At 41.8% G+C, this 20,873-nt stretch overlaps 2 protein-coding genes across 3 annotated transcripts in view; both read right to left on the reverse strand.

The window, feature by feature from the left end:
* The window catches only part of gab2 (GRB2-associated binding protein 2), a 34,006-nt gene extending 24,376 nt beyond the window's left edge, over positions 1-9,630 (reverse strand). The window contains exon 1 of one of the 2 annotated variants that reach the window (XM_068714098.1): positions 9,126-9,630. In XM_068714098.1, coding sequence (XP_068570199.1) covers positions 9,126-9,197 — 72 coding nt within the window. In that variant the 5' untranslated portion in view covers positions 9,198-9,630. The remainder of the gene's footprint in view (positions 1-9,125) is intronic. The other variant, XM_068714089.1, reaches the window with a different exon arrangement.
* Positions 9,631-10,230: 600 nt separating this feature from the next.
* On the reverse strand, positions 10,231-14,911 carry nars2 (asparaginyl-tRNA synthetase 2, mitochondrial). Its single transcript, XM_068724897.1, has 14 exons — positions 14,599-14,911; positions 13,824-13,933; positions 13,569-13,689; positions 13,305-13,445; positions 13,145-13,225; positions 12,947-13,041; positions 12,663-12,795; positions 12,189-12,287; positions 12,013-12,050; positions 11,846-11,912; positions 11,583-11,720; positions 11,346-11,443; positions 10,548-10,574; positions 10,231-10,455 (listed from the first exon to the last, which is right to left on the reverse strand). The coding sequence occupies exons 1-14, from the start codon at positions 14,764-14,766 to the stop codon at positions 10,311-10,313; spliced, it is 1,461 nt and encodes a 486-aa protein (XP_068580998.1). The 5' UTR covers positions 14,767-14,911; the 3' UTR covers positions 10,231-10,310.
* Between the last annotated feature and the right edge of the window lie 5,962 nt (positions 14,912-20,873).

The following is a 20,873-nucleotide window of genomic DNA, read 5'->3' on the forward strand; positions in this document are numbered from 1 at the left end:
CACATTAATGATGTTCACAAATAAATCAGACAATGCACAGGGAATTTAGTGATATCCTCACACTTTGGGTTTTAATATAAAATCCTGATTTCTCTTGTTCCGAGACCTTGAGTGAAAATAACTTCCCCTTGTAAAGCACCTTGTTTTAAAAGGCTTTATACACAACATTATAATGAATGATCCTGGTTGACATATGTTAGCATGAAGCAGTGGTTCACTTATCATCCTGAATGGTTACTGGTTCTAAATGAAGACAGCAGACAGAGCCCTCCTACAAGAGTCCCCTGTAATGCATTCATAGCACATCTATTCTATGTGGGTGCTGTTTCCTAGCTTCTCAAAGTTAAAGAAGAACAAAAGAGGAATATTTAGCACATCGATGACCTCATTTCTTGTCCCTTCTGGGACCTGAATAAAGCTAGAATTTCATAAATCAAGAAAAAAAAAAACCCCTCACAACCCAAGAACGTCAGCGAGGAACGCTTTGCAACGCATGAATTAAAAAGGTGGGACTGCTATAATGGCCATTATTGTGTGAGCGAATGCCTGGACACTTGTGATTCTGGTTAATGTGGTGAGAGGGGACAAAGCTGGACGGGCTGCAGCAGACAATGACGACAGAGCCCCGATTATGTGGTCCTAATCAATAGCGGGTCACACGTCAGCCCACATTCCAGGAACAGATGGGAGTTTCCGCATGTGAGGGAGTGCAACCCAGTTACATATCGCCTGGCCATTCACACAGCACAAAAACACCTTTCAGATTTGCATTGCAATGCTTTTTAAGTTTGCAAAAATCCTGAAAAGCAGAACATAAAAGATGCTCTGTTATTCCACCCCTCTCGTAAGAAGCACTAAAAATAAGTTTGTCCTATTTTCTGTCTCTGACAGGTGTCATGTATCTGTATTTACCTATGTGACATCAGTTTATGTAACAGCGAGCTTAAATAAACCACACATGGACATGAGGGAGCATGGGGACGTTCCTTGGAAGTCTTACAGTTTACACAGGGCTCCCCATCGCGGCTCAGAGATAAGACGTTAAGCAGACAGCTGTCCCAGACAAAGTTTATAAAAGACATTTCTGGAGCATTTCCAATAAATTCAACGTCACAAACGAAACAGAAGTCCAACATCGTGCCTACAATGTGTGGCCATTTTGCATTTTTCAGCAGCTCCGGCCCATTATCTGTCTCGAGCGGTGAGGAGATCCAGATGCTCCTGGGTCGGACACGGCTCTGTCCCATCCGTGTGCCCGGAGAAGTAAACATGAAAAAGATGTAAAACAGAATCGCTGAGAGAATAAAACTACAGGCGTTTAAAGTCCAACGGATGCATTAGAGCACCGTTAAATCAAACTGCTCAGGTTTCCCAATAGTCAAAACACTGACCTTCGAAGGCTGGCAGCTGCAAGACATAACACATGCAGATAAGACCCAAACAGGCCCATAAATTCTTGTGTGTTAATAAAGAAGGTGGGAGGTTAGCGGGCCAAGACGGACAGGGTAGGAACGTTTAACTCCTGCTGTTGTTCACATTCTCCTTTTGAGCAAGGCATCACATTTGAAACCCGGTTCAGTGCGTTTAGAGCAGGGCCTGATGTCGTTCCGCTTTCATGACGTTACGGGGAATAACATTTCCACATACAATGTCATCATATGGCGGTGACGGAAAGCGTTATCCCACAGGTGTGATGATGATAAAGAGGGACGCTGCATTTCGGTACCCACAGTGCTTATTCACTCACTTCACGGGAGCACCGATGTGCAAAATCTGCGGCGCATCCCATGAAAAACAACCTCTCAAAAGCTCTCGGCAGATATAATCAGCCTCAATTTGCAGTTGAACACTTCCATCATTAGGGAAAATGAGTAATCTCTCGCCATGTCTCCGTATCAGCAAAAGGCTGGGCTTATTTAACGGGAGCCCGCCCTGACAGTTTGACTAACGGGGAACATTATCTTTAATCAGAAGTCTTTGTGTTACTTCCGCTGCCCCTGCCATCTGCTGCGGCTCATACACGGCTGTGTGCGAAGGGTGCGCCGTGAGCATCTCCTGGTCTCTCTGGCTCTTGTGCACCAAGGTGGCTTTGGATGCACGACGCTGGATAAAAACACAGTCTCTTCAGCAGCACAGAGCAGAAACGTTTGCATGCAAGGGGAACGTCTGACCTCAGCTTTTCACTTTGTATTTGATTCTTTAAAACACACTGGTATCGGTATCGGGAAGGGAAAAAAATGGTATTGAACATCTCATGATCATTAAAGCCGACCACGGATGTTATTCAGGCTCGTGCATGTAACACCAGCAAAGCATATTGCGTGCACTAGCACACACACTCCAACACGTTACAGTATTTGCCATTAGTAATATCTTCATGCACACAATACTTATATATGTTCATGAGTACAGTGTGGAATCTGGAGTGTGACAACTGAATCATTTCACTTAATGAATAAATGCACTTGTTCGTGGTTAATAATTTGTGAGATGGAATACGATATAAAAGGTTGTATACAAAAGTATTTCTGATCCAAAGAGATGTTAATGAAGCCCAGATGTTAATGAAGCCCAGATGTTAATGAAGTACAATCAATATTTGGCACATTTAATGAACATTTTGTACATTTTTCCAACACTTAAATTGATCACTTTGTAAATTCTCATTAAAGGAAACTAACTGCAGCTAATAATTTGGGTTGCATATGGTGGAATCCATAGATGTTTTAGTCTTGATAAATCATCAGCTCAGCTAAGTATCTCTTTGTCATTGGCTTTTCTGTAAACACTTTGTTTTGCCAATCACAAATTGTATTCTTTCGGTAAGCACATATTGCAAAAAAACCACAATGATCCCCAGTGCCGTGGTGTGTCTTTGTCTACACAAATTGTCACTTGCCATGCTGTCATTTGTGTAAATAAATAACACATCACTGCATAGAGGAGCGCTTCATGTTTTCTGGAACATGCTGATACCAAATGAATGAAATGTCTGAATAACACGATAAAATAGCCTAATAAACATAATAACAGAGTATGTATTTAGCTGAGCTGATCATTTATTATGAGTGAAACAATCACATTGATATGCTGAAACGATTATTGGTGAAATGCATTGATGATTGTGCATAATGTCATCTGAAAACCTTAGACACACGTCAGTGATCTGAACCACTTATTACACGGTCCTATTTTATCTCACTGAGTTCTAATGAACTCTGTATTTGTGCACTGGCTACATTACTCATTGTTTATTTTTATCTGAGCTTTAGTTGTAGGGAAGTTCAGTTCCTACAACTGAACTGCAATGACTCATCACTGTCTGGAGAAAGAATGATCTCTAAACTAAACTATGTCGATATTAGAGGTACACAGAACTTAAGCCTTAAAGGAGATAACTGATCAGAACAATATTCAAATGACAGAGATGCAATTCACTTTCATCAGCTTGGCTGAATACATTAAAAAAAAAACATTTTCCACTTCATCACCGTTTCCTGAATCAAATTAATCATCACTGCTGTACAGAAAAACATCTGCGGGCTTGGAGCTGTTTTCGGGGTTTTTTTCTCTCAAATATTACCACCTATACCACAATCTCACTTTGCTTTCACATTTCCAGCTCCTACAAACTATCGCCCAAAGGCAAGTGTTCAACATGAAACAGAAAGACAACACATCCTAACACTCTGATTTTAGCATATTTGCAGCTGCTAGTGTTAAAATCATATTTCATGGCTGGTTAAAATGAAGCCCAAAGTGACTGTCAACTCCCACTTCACTTAGGAACAACGTGTCCAAGGGTTCTGAGCACGTTCAAATAGTAGGGTCATATTTAAAGTGCATAAGACACGTTTTCAGGGGACGCATGCTATCAAACTGTTGGCCGACATCATAAATTCCATGATCATTTAGACCAATGCAATTTCATTGCAATTCATTGCGTGAGTCGTGTTTTCCATGAGAGGAGGATCACCTGTGAACAATCTGGTCAGAAATCTTTCACAATGACAACTTCCCTCAATTATTCTGTCACACTAATCTCACTAGTCTCAAGATTTGTTTGTACTATACTAGAGAAAGTGTAGGCGTATGTATTTTAGAGCTCCAACATACTGTTAAAATAGATTATTTCCACAAGAAATCACTCCATAAAAGCTCTACTTCCTTGTTGTGAGTGGCTTCACAACCCCGATGTGTAAAGGATTTAAAAAATATATAGTACACAAATTACACAATATATGACAAAGCAAGACAATATTCACAGTCCTAGTTCACAAATTAACATGTTGCCAGGAAGAAAATAGCCGCCATCTAAGGTTCCGCCTTTCCAGAACTCGTGTATAAATATCATCATATCATTATTACGTCTACATATACGCTGTGCTATGGTGAACGCACAGACCACTGCCTATTTCAACATAATTCACATTGATGGTTAATATTGCATTGCATGGAAGATAAGTGTTGCAGTAATTCGCATTGTTGCATTCACTAATGTGTTTGATGTTTAGTTTACTAAACACAGGGAGTTTCCTGCACCTCACCAGCTACTATCATGGTGCAGCTACAGCATGCTGAACCGGCTCAAACAGAGTTCCTCAGTTCCGCAGAAAGGCAAGGCTTTAGAGGCTGTTTTGACTGCAAAGCAGGGCGCCGGTCAAGAAGAGCATGTGTGCTAAGTCAGCCGTCCCTGGGTAAATAGATGCTAAAAAAAGAAAAAAGAAATAGCTGTCAACTGCCTTTTTGGTCACACACTGCAACACCAAAGCAAGCATCTCACACTGAAAGCTCAAATGGCAGCACTGGTATTCATATTTTCAAAACATAAACTGCTTTTGCTTTTAGTAACAAACAAGTTTTTGTGCCTTTGTCACTTTTATGTCCCTCTGTGCCGCTTTGCTGAGTGGGAGACCCCAAAGGCATTTCTACTAACTGACATCACAACTGCAAAAGCCCATTTGCTTCAGAAGGTCAATCTAATGACAGTCATATGACATGTAAGCTACCGGCACATGTACGAGCTGGTAGCATGGTCCCTGTATGTTTGTGTCTGGATCCAATCAACAGAGCAGAAACTAGATTACTACTGAAGTAAAACCTGACAGTGGAACACTCTAATGGTACACTTAGGTGTGTTAGAGTTTTAAGCACCATTAAATAAAACCATCACTGCCGTGATAGTGTACTTTCTGAGAGTGCGGCAAATAAGTACAAACATTCTCACTGCAGGTCCAAATCACAAGTGAAAAATCAATGGGATCTAATTCCCTTCAGAACGGCAGTATTTTCAGCTCAGCTTGTAGAGGCGTGATGGGACACTTCCTGTAGGTACCATCCAAAGGAAGTCTGACATCTGCTAGTGGTGCAATAATTAAGTTTTGGGCAGAAAACACCGTCTAAACCACAGTTCATGGCAAAGGACAGGATATTATGACAAAGGTTCAAACAAGGCCACCCGGAGATTTTCACAATGAATGTAAAAAAAGAAAAAAAAATGAATGCACTTGGGGTTGGAGAAGAAAAAGTTGAGAAAGTGTAATTTTGAGACAAACAACTGTGACTTTTAGGCATAAGAGGTTGTCTATACGGGAATCAGAGCATTAATAGAGCAGCAATGTAAAGATATAGTGGAGTGACGTCGCCCTCTGTGTGTGTTGTTATCCGGGCTTTTCCTCGCTTTGTTGACATAGTCGTGTGTGCTTTTACTGGCCCGCTCACGGCCGCCGCTCTGCACTGCGCTCGTACGGCGATTACAGCTGATAACGTCGTCACGACCGACGGCGGCTTCGCAGAAGTTGCACCCACCCACCGGTTTTCCCTCAGGTCAACGCTCTGTCGGCACTTTTGCCGCTGTTTGCTCAGTTAGCGCTGTTAGCCGTTACCTGCCGGCTCAGCCGTCACCGTCTTGAGAGCCATTGAGAGGGAAATCATAATGCACCTGATGTAAATATAAGGCACCTTTAATTTGTTACGAATGTCAATGAAGATTGTCAATGCACTGCTGAATCCATATAAAATGTATCAACAACAATTTTGATGGAGGTTCCTTATCTCAATCACAAGGATCCCGCGAACGTATCCCACAACAATAAACTAATCTGACTTTAATACTGCAGTCACATAAAGCCACCCCAGTTTTGTAGCTTCTGGGGGAAAGGCCCATTTGAGGGCCCCCAGATAAAGTGAAACAAGGAAAATGTCTGTGTGAGCGCTGGGTGTCTGTCAAAGCAGGAACTGGGAGGCGTTCTCCGTTGACCTCTGAGGGCAAGGACTTCCCAAAGCCCCCTCTGCAAAACAACAGCAGACCCGGCAGCTGACAGTGGCACACAGGCGACTGCTGCTCTGTTGTGCCTGCCTTGAAAAACCCACCGACTCACCAAGCTCTCTCTCGGATGTACCATCCACATGGGCAAGGCGGTAAAGCCCTTACAAACTGGCGGCGGGAGAAAGCAGAAGCAACAGCTATCACCTCGCCGATATGATCTGTCTGGAATGTGGCAATGCTGTATGTGAACAGACACGTTTTTGTGATTACAGATACAGCAACGGGCAAACGGGAAGGTTTAGCCAACAGCAGCTTGATCTCGACCTGAGAACAGGAATCAAACTGTTTACAGTATGACACGTCGCATGTATTCATATTGTGCCGGCAAAGTACGATTCTGACGTACATGAATCCTTTGGAGGACGTCTTATGCATATGTCAATATTGGATGTCCCGAAGGGGTAGGACTAAGGATTTCTTTTGTTTATTACAAGTCAAATAAAAGGTGGTTTGGGGGTAAATGTAGCAGGCATGGTGAAGCCTATTTGAACCCCGACAGAACGCTGCAAGAGGCACTGGGTAAGCGCTGGATCAGTCAGTTGTTTTCATGTTCCTTAACTGCTTATTCTGGACATTATTCAACAAAAGCACTTAGGCCACTCCCACTTGTCCTTAAAACACTGCCAACCTCTGGAAGCCCCCATCGGCCCCCGAGAAGAGATAAACCCCGACCAAGTGATTCATTCGGCAGCGCGGAGACACCAGAGCGTGACTGTTACTCTTTGTGGAGAAGCAGCGTGTGTACTGTACTGAAAAGTGACTATACATGCGTCTCCAGTGCCGCTGTCACATGGTGTGAGGGGGGGCACGCACACACACACACACACACACACACAGAAAGTTTGTGCTCATCATGTGTTTGTGCAGCAGGGCGCTGTTGTAGAAAGAATGAGTCACTGCTTTTAATTGTTTAAAAGATGAGTTTTAAACAATTAGCAAACATTTAACCAGGACTAGTCATGCTCGTTACTGAGCACAGACGTGTTGTCTCCTGTCTTTTTTTTCCCCCCAGTTGCATCTAGGCTTCAACTGCCACAAATGTTTTTGCTCCCTGATTTTGCATAGCATTTGCATGCGAGACCTGCGGTGGTAGTACCAGTTTTTAGTCTCTCCTTACCCCGCACTGGGACATGCTGTGTGCCACATTTTTCACAAACCATCTGTGGAAGGTCACATGAGTTGTATTTTAAAAATACAATGACAAATCATTTCAACAACTAACTACTGATTAACAAAACACAGGCCACGTCTGGTTAAAAGAGGACTTCGCTGTAGAAAGGGGTGGAATATTGACAGGACAAGTGTTGGTAAGGATTAAAACATTTTTCCCTTGTTGCAAATAATCTCCTAAAAAAAAAAAAAAAAAAAAAAAAGAGGCACAACAGTACGAAGTGTAGCGATCAACATGGCAGTTACAGCTCTGAAACTCCTCCGCTCATTCCGATTTAATGACCTATCAAACTTGCCACCGTGTTCTCTTGGGAAACACACCTTCGGGCTGGAATGTCTGCCAGTATGTGAAAGTAGTATCTGAAAATATCCCTCTCCATTACGACGTCAACTATGTCAGATGACAGCAATACTGCTGAGTAAATGCCCCCAATTGTCCCTAGCCTGACTTTAAGTGGAAGGAATTTGAGATGGACTGATTATCGCATTCACAAGTCTGCCTGCTCTGGACACTCCATCTCATGACACTGTTTTCTGGCAGTGTGTGTGTGTGTGTGTGTGCGCAGTTGTTTATAGGTTATTGCTCAGGGTGAGAAGCACGGTGAGAAGGGCTGAGAGGCTGTTCCCTCCTCTCTTGCCTGAGGAAGGCCATTATTATGCTTTGTGAGGTTTTTTTTCCTCGCTGTTTATACAGTACTGCTATGAACTAAGCAAGTTTTTTTCCTCTGTGCCATTGCAGCTGCCGTTCCATACGGACCACGGTGGTCTCTGTGTAAACATTAGCCAGCTTTAAGTGGAAGACAATGAGGAAATGACAGGACAATGGGGGTGAAATGGGGGGGGGGGGCTACATTTGAGGACATTCGAGGATGGATTTCCAGATGAAAACAGAGAGATGACATCATGGCAAAGTCAGCAAGTAGGAACACGGAGAAGGCTCAGCAGTGCAACACCATACATAAACAGTGGACAGCTGTATTTATAGGAGATTGTCTCATGGTTCTATCTGCCTCCATAAATCCTATTATCCGATTTGTTGCCATTCCCCTTTGCCCCGGCACCCAGCAGGAGATTGGAGCAGCTTTTGGCCCATGAAGCCTCATCAAGGCTCTCAAAGGGCTATCTGCAGTTCTCGCTGTTGTTGTGACATGAGTTGGCTTGGCTGCAATGGAAATTGGCCACATCAACGCTTCATTAGACACTACCTCATCATGATCGGATAAACCCAAGTGGCAGTTTGTGTCTGGGAGCTATCTAGTCAAAATCATAGACAGCTGTCGGGTATTACACAGGCTTACCTCCATGTTGGCCCCCACCGTCGGTGGCTATGTCAAACCTGGCAACTGCTTTTTTTTCTCCATGTAAAACATACATTTCTAGTTTATTATGGTCGGGAGTGTTGTTGTTGTTGTTTTTTTTCCAGAATAACACGTGGTGTCTCCTGTAGGTCATTAAAAAGAGAGGAGCGGTCCAGATGGTGGTGGTTGGGGTGCACCTGCTGCTACAATGGGACTTTCTCAGTTTGACACAACTTATCGGAGATGCAGATGTCCACAACACGAAGCGATGTGACAGAGAAGGAACTCTTCAGACACAGAGAAACTACGCGAAAGTGGAATTCACTTACATATCTTCTCAGCTTCTTCTCCGGTGGTGACTTCCTCAGCCAGCCCTGGAAGATGATTTCACCGCCGCTCATGTTTGTCAGTGTCTGTTGTTTCCTCTCGCGCTACAACCCGCCGTCCGTCACTACTAGTACATGACGGCTCCTGAAGGCTTGCCCGTTCAAAGTGCTGTCGGCGTTGGGCTCCCACTGGCGCAGTCTGCTCCCCCCATTTGATAATAAAATAAATTTAAAAAAATCAAAGTGGTGCTGGTCGGAGATGTTGCCAGTCGCTCCCAGTGGCACTGTGCGCAACAGCCAGCGCGCAAAACGGGAGGAGGAAAAAAAGGCGCAACTCGACTCTCTGGGAAATTACGCACGGCCAGCTGACGAGGAGCCGCGGGGAAACTCAACTGATGCAGGGTGAGGAAGTATCGTAGAGTGTCTGCAGTTTGTTTTCCCAACTCACACCACGCCCACAGAGCGACGAGAGGGATGGGCTGCGCTGGGACGAACAGGACGGAAGAACTGCTCCGCCACCAAGTAGATTCAAGATCCCAACACGAGTGTAAATACAGAGTAACCGATGTTTTTGTAAAATACTATTTATCCACGCTCACACAAAACAGATGTTCAAGTATTTCTGTTTCATTCCAAATACGGAAACGTATCTGATTTCACATTATTACATTAAACGCGTGTTGTATGTTTACCAACATAGCTTAGTATCAATCAAAGCTTATCGATGGAGCTTTTTTTTAAAGATTTTCCGCACTTTGGAAAAGAAAAGGTTATGATAAAAGTCAATAGCTGCTGTGAGTAAATGATTCGTATTGTCTCTATTGGATGGAATGGGAAAAAGCACCATCTGGTGGAAATTTAAAATACTTGTCTGTCGCTCTGAAAACCGACATTTTTTTTAAATATGGAAGTCGGTACAGGCAAATAAAATGATTCATGAAACTAAACACTTCCTTGAGATATGTTGAATAATAAACAGTGGATGAATGAAATTCCCTCTCAGATGTGGTTGTAGGATTATCTTTTGTTCATTGTTTTTATATATAGCAGATACATTTTTTTTAAATAACTAATATTTAAAGACCAATAAACCGATAACAAGAAAAACTGTGTTGAATATAATATTTATTTGATGTTTGAAAGACAGCAAATACAGACTTATAAATACTACTCTCCCGCAATTGTGTTTTATAGAAGACAAGAATGGGAAAATCTGGGGAAAGCAATCACATCTTTTATGTTGTCAACACCGAGAATGCATTGCAAAAATCGTTCAAATCCCAATCCAAAGCCACCATGGGGGACGGAGCCAAAACGCCTCAAATCCAGATACCTGCCAATAAATTAACATGTCATTACAACTTTGCTGGTGTGGAAGGACGTCTCTATTCAAATGTTGGTAATGTAAATATGTTTTTTTCTTACCAGCTGTAGGTGTCTTCTAATCCAGCCCTGGAAAAGTATGATAATTCATATATGAGCCTTTGGTCAAAACACAAACTCAAAACCTCCATTAAATCCTCTATAGCATTATTTTCCTATATTATTAATCAATGTGAAAATAGCAAAACTGACTTCATTTGCAGACTTTCTCCTCTGTGGCTAATTGAGGGTTACAAACTCAGACCAGGGGCTGATGTACATATTAGGGTTACACTTAGAGCAATAGAGTCATTCACCAGGACATTGTTCTGAGGATGCATTTTTTTAGAATAGCGTTGTCCAACACAAATGTGACAAAGGTTTTTCTAGTCCACAGCTAGTCAGTAAAACCTGCAATTAATGTTAATGTTATTTCATTTGTACAATAGATTCATTGTTTATTGTTCTGTTATACCAATGAATAATAGATACATGAATGTAATGGTATATGCAGTATAAAAGTCAATATATCATTTAGTTGCCCAAGCACTCAATATGTGTGGTGAGTCAGGGGGCTTAAAACCTGCAAACCCAACTGAAGACGTTAGTCTGGATTTTAACAGCTGAATCACTAACTTCCTGCACATTGTTGCTCTTTGAGGTGGTGAGAGAAAACAGATTTCTATTTTAAAAAGCCACTGCAGCACTTCTGAAATGTGCCAGCTATCGCCTACTGGGATTATGCCTGATCTCAATTAATTAAAATACAAACAAATCCAAAGCAACGAAGCAGATTTTGACAACCGTAGTCTAAATATATTAGCACGGGCCTTGGACCGCCCCTGGAGTACGACAGCTTACTCTTCCAGCCGAGCCCTCAGCAGATCCAGCCTCTCCTCTCTCAGCGAGCCCCCGCAGAGCTCTCCAACTCCCGGCACCAGAAGATCCACTGCAGCTGCCTGCACACAAAAACGACAGCCGGGAGTCAGCGCAGATATGCAAAACGCCGCGATAACCCAACTGACATTACGAGGAAGGAACCGAGCCGTTAAATCATTGATTTCGCTCAGCATATCTAACGGAGTGATGACGTCTTACCGTATGTTTGGGATGATCCTGGTTGTCTCTCGCATAAAAAGGCTTAAGATCATAAGGATAATCAGTGACAAAGACCGGAACGTTGCCGCAATGTTTCACCAGGTACTTCTCGTGTTCTGTCTGAAGGTCACAGCCCCACTGTAGAAAAGCAGAGCTCAGGTCAGTGTGGAGCTCTGAGGGATAATAGTGTTAGCAGCAAACATACAGTAGAGATAGAGATCAAGTCTGCTCTGTTAGTAAATAAATAAAACATCCACACTTACTTCTGTTGGGAAGGTAAAGTTCTGGGAGCTGTGGTTTAGGATGTCTATAGCTTCACTGTAGGCAATCCTAAAAGTATATTTAGATAGCATCAGTCATTCAACGTTTTGTTTTATTCTTTAGCTGACAATCATTTTATTTTCCATGTTTAGAAAAATAAGAGACTTACACGGGGAATCTCTTCTTCAGCATAGCTTCCACAGTGTCCTTAGAGTGAATGGACGATAGGAAAAAAAAAAAAAAAAAAATGTAAGTTGAGATAATATTGAAGTCGGATGTATTTGTGGCTGGTTGGCATAAGGAGTCAGGTTATGCACCCGAGTGTAAGCGTCCTTGAGGACTCACCCTGTGTCCAGGAGTCACATGCTTGTGAAACAAATCCAGATCCTCGGCACAGTGAGCCAAGACATGCTCCGTGGCAGACCTGAACATGTCCTCCATGACCTAAGGAGCGGGGCCCGGTTTAATAATTAAAACTTTGTCTGGCCAACAGCGCATGAGGGCAGCTTTAAAAGTCACAGAAGACAAGGGTAAAATTTGAACTTCAGTGCACAGGAATTGATGTGGTGTGACAACAAGTTCACTTCATCCGATCATGTTTCAAAGAATTAGCCGGTCCGTGATGTCTGTCTGCGTTTTATCAGAGGTTATCAGACAACTTTAATGCTACTTAGTTTCTCCTTCTCAGGACAAAATGATTAACTAAAATTCATCTGTTCTATGCATAGAACAGATGAATTTATAACATGTTAACCAACGTGCTACTTTGATCGATATCGCGGAGCAACATTGTGTTTGTAGGACAATGACACAGTGTACCTTGGTGAGATCCTCTAAGGACTGTGTGAAGGAGACCTCGGCCTCCACCATGTAAAACTCAGCCAGGTGGCGTCTGCTTTGGGAGTTCTCTGCTCGAAAAGTTGGCCCGAATGTGTAGACTCTCGAAAAAGCCCTGGAAGAGGAGGAGTGACAGGGCATAATTAGAAATAATCCTCAGAGCGTGTGCACGTGTCTTACTTTCTGAGGCAGAACATACAAGTAGGATATGAGATTTTTAATGTGCAGATGATCACTAGAAGATAAATTCATATAGTTTATCTCACCCCGACATCACTTCCAGATGAAGCTGACCAGACACGGTCAGGAAAGCTGGGACAGAGAAAAACTTCTCACCTTCTTCAAAGTCTGGGCCGGACGGCTGCGGTAAAAGCAGAGGTTCTGAAGTTTCAAACAATGTCATTGATGCTTTGTGTTCATATCGGAGCTTCAATCTTCAATAACACACTGGATGACACACTCACCTCAACCTGAAAGAGCTCTCCTGCCCCTTCACAGTCATTTGAGGTGATGACCGGAGTGTGAATCTGCACAAAGCCATTTTCCTGAGAAAAAAAATGAATAAATAAATACAAAAAGTCTTCCTCTGCATCCTATTAAAAACTCCTCCCCCGATGAGCTCACCTTGAAATATGAGTGAACTGCTGTAGTCGCCTCACTTCGTATTCTCAACAGGGAGCTAAAGGCATTTGTTCTACACCTGAGATGAGGGAATTGGCGAATATACTCAAGGCTGTGTCTCTCTTTTATTTTGAAGGGAAAATCCTGAAACAAGAATACAAAGCAACAATACTAAATGACATTTCCTAAACAATGGGCACATTACAAAGTTATAACATGAGTTGGAGATAGCACAGTGAGCAAAATTACGTCTGACGTTTTTCTCACCACAGGGTTACAATCTCCAACTACGTGGATTTGCTCTGCTTCCAGTTCAACTGGCTGTTTTTGGTGTGGACTTTTCCTAAGAGTACCCGTGACTTCCACAGCACTACCAAGTGTGAGCGATCTTAATTTGAAAGAGAAAAAGAAAGAAAAGACAGTCAGTGATTTTTTTTTTTTTTTTTTTAGTATGTGCAACCTTCATACCTAAAAATTATAATGTCAAGGATTATGTACAGGAAATAGAACTGAAGTGCTTACGGGTCATTCAGCTCGGAGCTGGCGACGACCTGCAACGACTGCAGAGAGCTCCCATCATTCACATGGAGGAAGAGATTGGCCTTCTGAGGTCTAACGGAGCGAACCCATCCCTACAGCAGAGAAACAAATCAAATACCCAGAGGCTGTTCACTCAGGTCATACACAAATATCCTTTTTCATGAACCCGGATGTTGGTAATTGGAGAATTCCACTCCTCATTCTTTCACAATAAAATGTCAACTACATGTATATACATTGGCATCAACATGCAGTAATGATAGGAAGGACAAGTGTGAATTTAGTTCAGGGTGCTAGTTAGGAGTATGGTAACTTTATTTCTGATCATCACGTGCATACATACATGATTTGAACCTCTCATTGGGACCAGTGCTGTTGTAAAGCGCACGAGTAACAACTATACGATAACACGTAAATGCCAGGATAACAGAGACATTTGATAAGCAAATTATCATGTAGAATATATATACGTGCACGGTTGAATGGCGTTACATATACAGTTACGTGTACTTCTGGTTTACAGCACATACTAGGAAGAATAAACTTGTTTGCAAGAATTCTCATGTGTTAATTCTGTTTTTTGTAAATGATGCATGGCGTAACGTAACGTAATGATGATCTAGGCTTCATTCATGTTTACAGTAAGGTAGCTCATTTATTCATGCATGCAAATACACCAGCTAAGCTGCATGTTACTGGAGCATGGTTGTTCGCACAAATGAAACATGTGAAGTGATAAGAAGACGTTAAGTGTTACCTGCACTTTGACATTAGCTCCCAATTCAGCTCCTGAGACAGCTTGGGACACCCTAAGTGTCGCCGGTGTCTTCTTGCAGTAATGTCGAAGACTAAACGATGTTCCCCGAGTTAACGTTGCCGCTGTGGTCGTTGCAACAGAAAGCGTTTTAGCTGCAGCCTGAAACATCGTGACGAACGCTGCACTTTGAGTCACGGAAACATGTTAAAAGCACAAGACGTTGCGACAGCTTGAGGAAACAATAAACGACATGTCCAATGGTATATTTATCGTTTTGCTCTAACTTGACTTTCACGTTGTGTCGCACAGTAACACTTCCTGTTTGGGTCTTTCATCATTCGCCGAGCTCAGTCACGTGGATTTCGATAACCCAATCAGGTGTCGCTATCTGACAGCGAGTCTTTTTTTTTTTTTTTTAACGCTCTAGGGTGATGTAGTTTTCTAATAGAAGCCTCGCGCCATTTTAGGAGTTCAGGATTATAAATTCGTTTTATTTATTGCAATTATTTTATCAATGTTTATGATATTACATGTTATGGTGGACATATATAGAGAGGCATTTTAAAATGAAAATGTAATACATATAAGTATCATGAGAGTTGTCAAGGGAAGAGCAGTATGCAGATGATGACATCACTATTAAAAACCAGAAGCTTAAAATCCTTTAAATCAGTTTGAGAAAAAGAGAAAAACATACAGTGTTTGAAGTTTTTAGTAGATTACTCACTTTTTGACTGAATACAACTGTAAGGCATGGACAAATACACAAAACCTCAGGATAAATCCACAAAAATGAAAATAGGCAATTCATGATAAACATAAATGTTCTCTGAACTGTAAGAAGCATTTCTATTTGAACGTCACTGCACTGTCAATCAGCAGTAAAAAAATAAAAAAATAAAATGTCTCATAATCTGTTGTAATGCAAGCAGCATTTTCCTGATGCAAAACCTCTCTTCCACTGGCAACAATATATCACACAAAAGAACATCAACCAAAGTTATGTCTACATACAGGGACAACTGTGAAATGTATTTCCACACTAAAGCGTAACATGTGTGGCGTGACTCAATAGTGTAATGATGCAAACAGAACAGCCATCACAACCACATGGAAATCCTCTTTAATCTTACATGATGTATCTGCCGTCAGTGTGAGGTCCATTTGTGCGTAAACCTCGTTAATCCAATACCCACAACGACAACTGGGTCTATTCCCACCATTTGCTGCTGGAGTAAATCAGATCATGCCAGCAATGTAATAAGATGCCATAGACAATTACTCACCTGGACTCGCCTGTCAGCTCTGGAGCCCCTGGTCTGGGCCTGCCAGCAAACACAGAGCTGGGTGTCTCCACCTCCGGCTGCTTATGACACATCATCATTAAACCCAACGTGATGCATCTGAAAAGTCAGCGGGGTCATTGATATTAATTATCTCCAGCATGGATGGAGCAATTATGCACATGGTCTCGTCTTAATGGGGAGCAGAACAAATCCATTTTCCGATTCATTGACGGAGAGTGAAAAAATATGATGGGTGATTTGTTGAGGTCATGATGTCTGCATATCGTATGTTTCTGTGTCTTCAGAGCAAAGTTGAAACATGGTGACTGTCAGAACGATTGAATCCAACAATCAAGTTATCTTTAATTTGCTGCAAGGAAAAACAAAAATTAAACAACAGCAAAAATAACAATACCATTGTTATAAAAACACCAGCAAATGTATCCAAAAATGTAATTGTGTGTATTAATGGCGTAATATACTTCTGAAATCAGCTTTCTCTCTCCTCCTCTATAATAATGTGCAATATCTTACTTTACCATAAGGTAGTGCTGTAGCTCTATGGCACTTCCACTCCTCCCTCTAAATCCCCACCTACTACAGATTTATTCATTTACCCCTGAGTTGCCTCCAATATATTATTCATTTGCAGCTCCAAGGTCTACTGAAATGGAAACAAGCTGGCATTGTTATGTTCTCTTTGCAGTTCTATCAAGAATAATGCAAAGGCCCTGCTGGCTTTCATCGACATCAGATAGTCCAGAGCAATAGTGAATTCAGGTTGCATCCAGCAACTGTCTTCTACGCATCAGTAGGAACAGCGAGGTTGAGATACCCCCCAGTGTTTATCCATAACTAGATTTGTAATCCCCCCACCCACCCCTCTTTTTCGCAGGCCTAACACATTCCGTGACAACCTGCATATGGGAGTGATACCTGATGGCGTGTCGCATGTATTTATATTTCCACAGACACACATCCTCCCCCACAAACCACCAGGCAATGTATGCATGAAACAAGGTGAGACAGTATGCTCTGCTGTCTGTATGAAACAAAAAAGAAAAACACACACCAAAGCAGAACGTTATCCTGTTTACACTCTCCATATGATAAATAAGGAGGATAAGTTAAATGGTGCTTCCAGTGGGAGACATGGCTCTCTGTTCTTGGAGCCTGTACAGGTAGAGGAGTTGTTTGGCAGCGGCCTGACAACCTTATTCAGGCTTAACAACTTGTTAAAATCAATACACGATTAGTCAGCAAAACAAAGGATTTTGCTGTAAAAGCTCGGATCTCAGGAGGATCACTGAACTCAAAGGGCAAGTGCGTCCTCTGCTCTCAGCAGGCCGGCCTGTCCACCCTATCGACAGCATCTCCTGCCCCTTCCTTCCAACGAGCCTTCATCAGCCCCACCAAATATTCTGAATTCTCAAATGGAAGGGTGCATTGATTTTATGTAACATGGCTCGTTAAGTGCTGATTAGGCCATTATAGTGATGTGATTTCAGGGAATGTGTCTGGGTGACAGGTGGCCAAGCACAAATCAAAAGGAACTAACAACCCTTTCTGAAAGAGATTCGGGCCGCTGCATCGCTTCACCTGCTACCACTCTCCGGTTCCTACCAGCAGACTGTGTTTGCGTCGGCTCATCTCTAATGGACCGGCTTCAGAAGTCAGCAGTTTAGAAAAATTATCCTTTAAGAGTGCTCAAGACACTTGGTGATCACTTTAGAGGCTATATTTGTAAAAATCAAATGAGTGTGTTTGTCGTGAAATGACTGGTCAACTATTTTGCTGATTGATGATGATTATTTAATTAATTTACCAAACAGTTGCTGTTTCTTAAATGTGAGCATTTTCTGCATATTTTCTGTTCTAAACCAAACTGAATGCATGAGTTTTGGAGTGTTGGTGAAACAAAACAAGCAATTTTCACATAGAGCTTTGGGAGACTTGCACTATTTAATGTCAATTTAAAAGCTGGATTCATCAATAAATTGTACACCTAATTGACAGAAAGTCAATATTGAAAATAGTCACTACTTGCAACCCTAATTTGTGGAGAGAAACACGCAGAGCACTCTGCAGAACTGCAGAAGGTCTGCAATCAGAATGGAAAATGTGGACCGCTTAACATCAGGTTTGACGTTGCATCTTTTAAGCAGACAAGAATCAATGAAACGTACAAAGAAAAATAACTGGAACTGTCCCCTTGAGGTTGCCCCTTTGGGCTCCAGCTGTAATTATCATATGTATCAGTTTAAGGTGCATTCTATCATGAGTCACATCAAAGACAAAATTTGCATCACCTTCTGATGGATAATATTTGTTCTGATCCTGATGTCAAATACCATTTTCTACCACTTTTGTGTAGTTTGGTTTAAAGCTTAAGTCCTTCAAAAGTGAGCATGCTGTTCTATAAAGTCCTCTGTGAAGTCGTTTGTGAAAAAAAAGAAGAAAAAAAAATCTGTACTCAAGCCTCCATATAAATCTGTCTCTGGCTGTAGGTATTTATATTCTGATTACATTATTGTTCTGCACCTGTTTCTTTTTACACGACTTACAGCAAAGCTTTCTATGAAATATTGTTGCACTGACTCACAGTGGGACTATCAAATCAGTACTCAACATTCACGTAGAGTGTGTATAATTTGGAAGCAATTTTTCACATTTCAATTTTGCAATCCCCCCCCCCCCCCCCCACCCTCCCTCCCGTGCTGAGGAGATAGAGTCGTGCCATTAGAAGCATTAACAAAATCACAGATTAAAAATGTCACAAAAGTTTGGCACTTGAACTTTTTCTTTTCTAATGCAGTAGGTACTCAAAGTCAAACTCTCCCGAGATGGATAATAATAGATGATGAAAAATAGAAAAGAAGCAATATCAACCTATCGTACTTAATCACACAGTGTTATTCTCACCCACACGCACACAGGCCACAGTCAAATGAAACAATTCATTCTCATCCACACTTCGCCCTTTATCACAGCATCACTTGTCAGTGAAGAGACGGTGTGGGCTCTGCTTCATTTCCCCAGGTTCTTTAATCTAACTTCCAATGAGGATAGAGCTACCTTATCCTCATTTACAGAATCATTTGCACAAATGATCTTAAATGCTAACTCTCAATTGCGATGCAGGGATTCTAGTTATATCTAGGTCAGTCCAGATGAATCTGGAATTCATTGCCTTACCTTATGCAGGGTGCAGTATGAGAACGCCTGTGTGGGGATACTTAGAGCATCCATACTGTTGCACAATTGTCTTGACTACAGGTTGTCATAATTAAATATATATTTAAACCCTACGGAATTGCTTTTTTCTTTTCCTCATGCTTTGTCAGCGTGGGTCTGATCGCACCGAGACGACTTAGAAAACGTTCAGCGCACATAGTCATTTTCTCATCAAAATATCCAGATTTTTCGTCAGGTTTTCGCAAAGGAAAATGCCTGCCGTGGAATTTTTATGATACGTAGCTCCACCTGAAGATTTTACAACTCTTTCAGGACATTTTTAGCTGCCTAATATTCCTGCAAACTGCTGTGAACCTACAGAGTTCACCTCATCTGCTCTATATACATAGTTATCACCTCCTCCACGGAGTATGTATTTGTATATGTCCGTCTGTCCGCTTGGGTGTTTGCTTGTCTGTCTCTGTATGTGGGTTTGTAACCAAATAATCAAACACTCGGAACAATATGCAGCCTTTGAGCCAAGAATGCCAGTAAAATGATCAACAGTTCAGAAACAGCAAACTACAAATACGCTGTGAGAGTTGTTCTTATGTATTTGTGCGGGAGCATTAATGTGTCCCTCCCTCACTGATCTATTACATTCACCTCCCCTGTTAAAGCTGGAACGATCTGATGATAAGTGAACAGCTAGTTTCATCCCAAAAGCCAATACACTATTGCAGTAGAGCAAAAAATAGCGTATCGGCCTTGACACACAAAGTGATTAGAATTGGGAAACTTCAGCAGTTTGACATCGACTCCTCTGTAGGCAAGAATATCCGAGACATGTACATTTAATCACAAAGGTCAGAGTGCTGAAGTAACTGGTGTAATACACCTGGGGCAATTCACTGTCTTTTTTCAAGGGCAGCTCAAAAAGTTGGATAGTGTTCTCCTGTGTTAAAACACTCCTGCTTGCACTGGAACACGTGTGTCCGTCCTGCTCATGTCCTACTGTCCTCATATATATTATTAAATCACAGGAGGAAGCAGTCTCCTATTATTTTGCTTCCTTCCAAAGGCAATAATCCCTTCCACTAGATGCAAGCAACTGCTGTCTCAGCAGACGTCCGGCCATAAATCTATGACTAATTACTTTAGTTTATCCAGACACACCAACTACCCTCTAATTAGCCAAACAATGAATGGTAATGTCTTGGGTATCCATGTGGGCTTTTGAGTTACACTCGCTCACTGCATCAAACTGAAGATGTGGGTATTCAACCAAAGTATTCTCTATTTTTCAGTGTATTTAGGAAAACAAAGGCCTACACCCAAATGCTGTTGTGTTAATTATAGAACAATTAAGACCAGCCTGAACTATCCCTCAAAATTAAGGGGCCGTCTTTTCACATCTACAGTACAAAGGAGGTGCACATTTTGCAGAAAATCAGGACAAAAGATCACACTGAAGTACACCCCGTGCAGAGAATAATTCTAAAAACAAAATTTGAAAACTCTTTCTATTGTCACAGCACAACACCTTCCTCCAGCTGCATCTGATTTATTTATTCATGCAGTCAATTCCCATTCAAGCACCTTTGTTGTACAGCAACAGAGAGACTAAAATATCATCAATTTTTATTTGATAAAAGTAAACACATGCACGGTAACCTGGGAGTTGGCACTATGGCTGATGCACTGTGTTACTCCTGCAGCATTATGTCGCGTTGAAAAGAGCTGGTGTCCTGTGTGCTCAGCAAACATTGTTTTCTGGTCAATCGCAAATTATATTTTTTAAACTTTAGGTTGTTA

Source organism: Cebidichthys violaceus, unplaced genomic scaffold (assembly GCF_023349555.1).
Source record: "Cebidichthys violaceus isolate CVI_PGR_0920_01 unplaced genomic scaffold, fCebVio1.0.p SCAF_1, whole genome shotgun sequence".
Classification (NCBI taxonomy): domain Eukaryota; kingdom Metazoa; phylum Chordata; class Actinopteri; order Perciformes; family Stichaeidae; genus Cebidichthys; species Cebidichthys violaceus.

Coding starts and splice junctions, on each gene's coding strand:
- nars2 (XM_068724897.1), bottom strand. CDS start 14,766: ATGTTTCAGGCTGCAGCTAAAACGCTTTCTGTTGCAACGACCACAGCG. Junction 13,226..13,304: donor CAGTTCACTCATATTTCAAG/GTGAGCTCATCG, acceptor TTTTTTTCTCAG/GAAAATGGCTTTGTGCAGAT. Junction 12,796..12,946: donor CATCTGGAAGTGATGTCGGG/GTGAGATAAACT, acceptor CTCCTCTTCCAG/GGCTTTTTCGAGAGTCTACA.